Here is a 3,501-nt window from a genome sequence, read left to right on the forward strand (position 1 = left end):
ACATTTTAACTTTGTTGTCCCACGGATGGCGCCATTTGATCAAGCATAAATTAATCCAAATGCGAGATCAACAATAAAGGAGGATTTAAGGGTTCCTTGAGTTTAACTCTCCGGTTTGGAGTACCGTGAATAACCCTCATATGAGATGATGATCTCAGAAAAGGTGGTTAAACATGACCCACCATCATTAGGGTTAACCAGAGACGTTGGCTCGCTGGATGGTTGATATGACCAAAACGGACGGTTTATTTATGCGATGTCGTTTAGTCGCAAAACGTCGGGATTAGCTACCAAAAGGGAGTAATGATTTTATTATTTATATTTAGCTTCGTTTTTCTTGCTATATTTCACATACTTGTCTTCCTTTTAACGAGTAAGTGGTAAGTATAACTTAGGCTTTGAAGATTCTGGCTAAGATGAATATCCCTACTCCCTACGTTAACCTTAAAGGGTTTAAACGACCTTGAGGATGAATCCTAGGTACATGAATAAAGTGGTATATCCTTAAAGGAAAGTCTCAGCTTTTCTTAATCCTAGTTGGTTTAACTAAAGTAACATTCCTCCACTTAACACTAAGCTATGCCTTAACATTAACAAATGTGCAATCTTAGATATTCTAAGGTACTGCTAATTGGGTTAAAGGTCTCTCCTTTGCGATCACTTACTCAACTCCAGATCATATTACAACATCTCTAGGACATTGCTTCTGACGCGAATCATGCTTCTAAGTAATCCAGTGTTCACTGAACTTTATATTGCTTACTCTAATCACAACCTAAATGGGCAGCACTTCTTTGACGGATAAGTGATTAAGCGTACGTAGGTACTATTTCCCTATTGTCATGTTAAGCACATATAACTACCTACCTTGTATCTTAGGATTGATCAGGTCCTAACATTAGGTTATAGCCACGTGAGTAAATGGAAAGGGTGGTCCGTAAATTAGACTTCTAAACCCGTCAAGGTTTCAGCATAACAATAGCATAAGTTTCAGATAAGATATTCAACATATAATAAACATTTGTAACAGATAGTGAACCATGCAAGATGAAAGCAACTAAAAGTAACAAAGTAAATTTATTAAATTAAGGAAAGCATTCACCATTTACAGACGAGACCTGGACCATTACAAGTGGTGACATCTCTAGACTGCTCCTAGTACAATCTTTGGCGTTCGCCTCCGGGTACTTAATTTCCCGCTCGGATGTGAGAAGGCCTTAAAAGCTTATAGTGAGAGAAAGTGTATTGTAGTGAAAGAGTGTGAAGAGGTGTGTGAAAATGGGAGGCAAAATAGTGCTTAAATAGTCAAAATTGGCTAGGAAACGAATGGTAGCGTTTCTTATGGCCGGAGGCGAAAACTATTTTTTAGTGTTTTCGTGCATCGCACGGACTCTTAAAAGCTATTGTTACAATAAATCATTCAAAATTTAAAATATGAAATAAAAACCGTTAGCAATTAACTTGTCACAATTTTTTTTTTTTAACGGCAATATATGAATATATTAAATCAATCCCGAAAATTACAAAGGTACTCACAAGATGAGAACATAGCGATACCGAGCTAGAATCCTACGTTAACATCTATGTTACTCAAAAACTACACATAAAACCCGAAATAATTACAAATTACAAATTACAAAATAAGGGAATGTGGATTTTGTAGCCAATCGAACCACTCAATACTCTTTGTTTTGCATCTCTTCGCAATCCAATCGTAACAATTAATTTGAATATCGTTTAAAGCAACCGGTGGAGACCAACACTCTTTCTTAAAAACCTTTTGATTCCTATTTTACCAAATGAGATAAGTACTAGTCCACACCATTGCTTCCCAAATCTTTGCACCTGCATCCGAACATTGGATTAGATTACTCCCGCATAGAATATCGTCGAAACCAAGTTGTGTCAAGCCAATACCCCCACCATTTAAAGACCCTGTCCCAAATTTCTTGAACTTTTTTGCACGAAAATAAAGCCTGATCTACCGTTTCCACTACTTCCTCACATAAGGGATAAAGAACGGAGTGGAGATCAATCCCCCGTTTGTCAAGTTTACACAAAATGGGCAATCGATTCTGCCTCGCTCTCCAAACGAAAACCGAGACTTTTAGTGGGACAAGTCTATTCCTTAAGGTAGGAGTGTTATTTGTTATCGGAGGAAAACATTTACCCATAATAACCTTCGCAAGACACTTAGTAGAGAAGCAACCCGACCTGCATAGTTTCCAAGTCCACATGTCATCCTTCTCATCCGCAAGTATCACGTCCGACATCAGCTCATTCGGCTTCGTCATTTATCCAGCCAGTCTGCCTATAATCTCACGAGTCCAAGACCAATTTGGGACGAAGGAGGAACCATCCCACTTTATGCGATCTGCTACCGAAACTTTTCCATTTGACTCGAGCCGAAACAACCTCTTAAACAAATCTTTAAGGGGTTTGTCCTTGATCCAAACATCTTCCCAAAAAAGTGTATTGCTTCCATCCCCAATAACTCTTGAAAACGACTTTGAGAAGACAACGCACAAGCCATCAATCTCGTACCCGGGTCCGTCTTGTTAGGGATAAGTGTGATGAAGGATGCATTACATCCATCCGAAATATCACCTGTCGTCCAAAACCAATTAACGACCGCAACAAGTTCTTCACGAATACTAGCCCAAATTTTTTTGAAGAAGCGCATATTAAATCCGTCCGGGCCAGGAGCTTTATTACTTGCGCACTCATTAATGGCTCCCCATATTTCTTATTCCGAAAAAACTTCTTCCAGGACTTTACTCTCTTCTGACAATCGATAAAGAGTCTCTAAGTTGTGATGATCCCCTGCGTGTTGTTCTGTTTGCTGAATCAACCCATCAGGCCCTGATCGGGCAGTATGTTCAGTTCTGTCTGAAACCCCTCCTGTGAATGCAGGCCCAACAGGCCCACCAGGCCCAACCGAAGCTGTTGAAACCGCAATTCTTGGCCTGCACACTGATTTCTTGGAAAAAAGACCTTGAAAATGGGTGAATATGATATCTTTAACTTCTCCCGGATCCTCCTTCCACGCACCATCAACCATAATGCCACGAAAATTAGTTTTGTTACACTTTCTACGAATTGAAGCATGAAAAAATTTAGAGTTTTCGTTCCCATCAATTATCCATTTAACTCGCGCCTTTTGTTTTAACATTCCCGTTTTGACATTTTCCTTTTCAATCCAACGTCGCCTAAAATCTAGCCACGAAGCTCGTTCCAAGTCGTTAAGAGGTTGACATTCCGCTTTTAATTTCCAATCCATTGCTTCTTTCTTAAGATCATTTATCTCTATATCAAGACTACCGAATTTAGACTTACTCCAAGATTTTAAGGCCACTTTAACATTCTTTAACCTATCCCTAAACACGCAATCCTTCCTATTCCCCCAATAGGTTGGTCCCAAGCTTCACGAATTATTTCATCCACATCTAGACAATTGAACCACTCATCGAATATCTTAAAAGGCTTCGGGCCATAGTCGAA

The 3,501-nt window shown here is 39.3% G+C and overlaps 1 protein-coding gene across 1 annotated transcript; it reads right to left on the reverse strand.

Annotated features, from left to right (window-relative positions):
* Positions 1-1,737: 1,737 nt before the first annotated feature.
* On the reverse strand, positions 1,738-2,294 carry LOC139849672 (uncharacterized). The gene is made up of 2 exons (XM_071839304.1): positions 1,935-2,294; positions 1,738-1,845 (listed from the first exon to the last, which is right to left on the reverse strand). Exons 1-2 carry the CDS (start codon positions 2,292-2,294, stop codon positions 1,738-1,740), a joined length of 468 nt encoding a protein of 155 aa, XP_071695405.1.
* Between the last annotated feature and the right edge of the window lie 1,207 nt (positions 2,295-3,501).

This window comes from Rutidosis leptorrhynchoides, chromosome 5 (genome assembly GCF_046630445.1).
Source record: "Rutidosis leptorrhynchoides isolate AG116_Rl617_1_P2 chromosome 5, CSIRO_AGI_Rlap_v1, whole genome shotgun sequence".
Taxonomy (NCBI): Eukaryota; Viridiplantae; Streptophyta; class Magnoliopsida; order Asterales; family Asteraceae; genus Rutidosis; species Rutidosis leptorrhynchoides.

Bases quoted from the DNA above. Each gene is read 5' to 3' on its own strand.
- LOC139849672 (XM_071839304.1), bottom strand. From the start codon at position 2,294: ATGACGAAGCCGAATGAGCTGATGTCGGACGTGATACTTGCGGATGAG. The intron at 1,846-1,934 runs GTCTTTAAATGG...GTTCGGATGCAG, and splicing joins TTCAAGAAATTTGGGACAGG to GTGCAAAGATTTGGGAAGCA.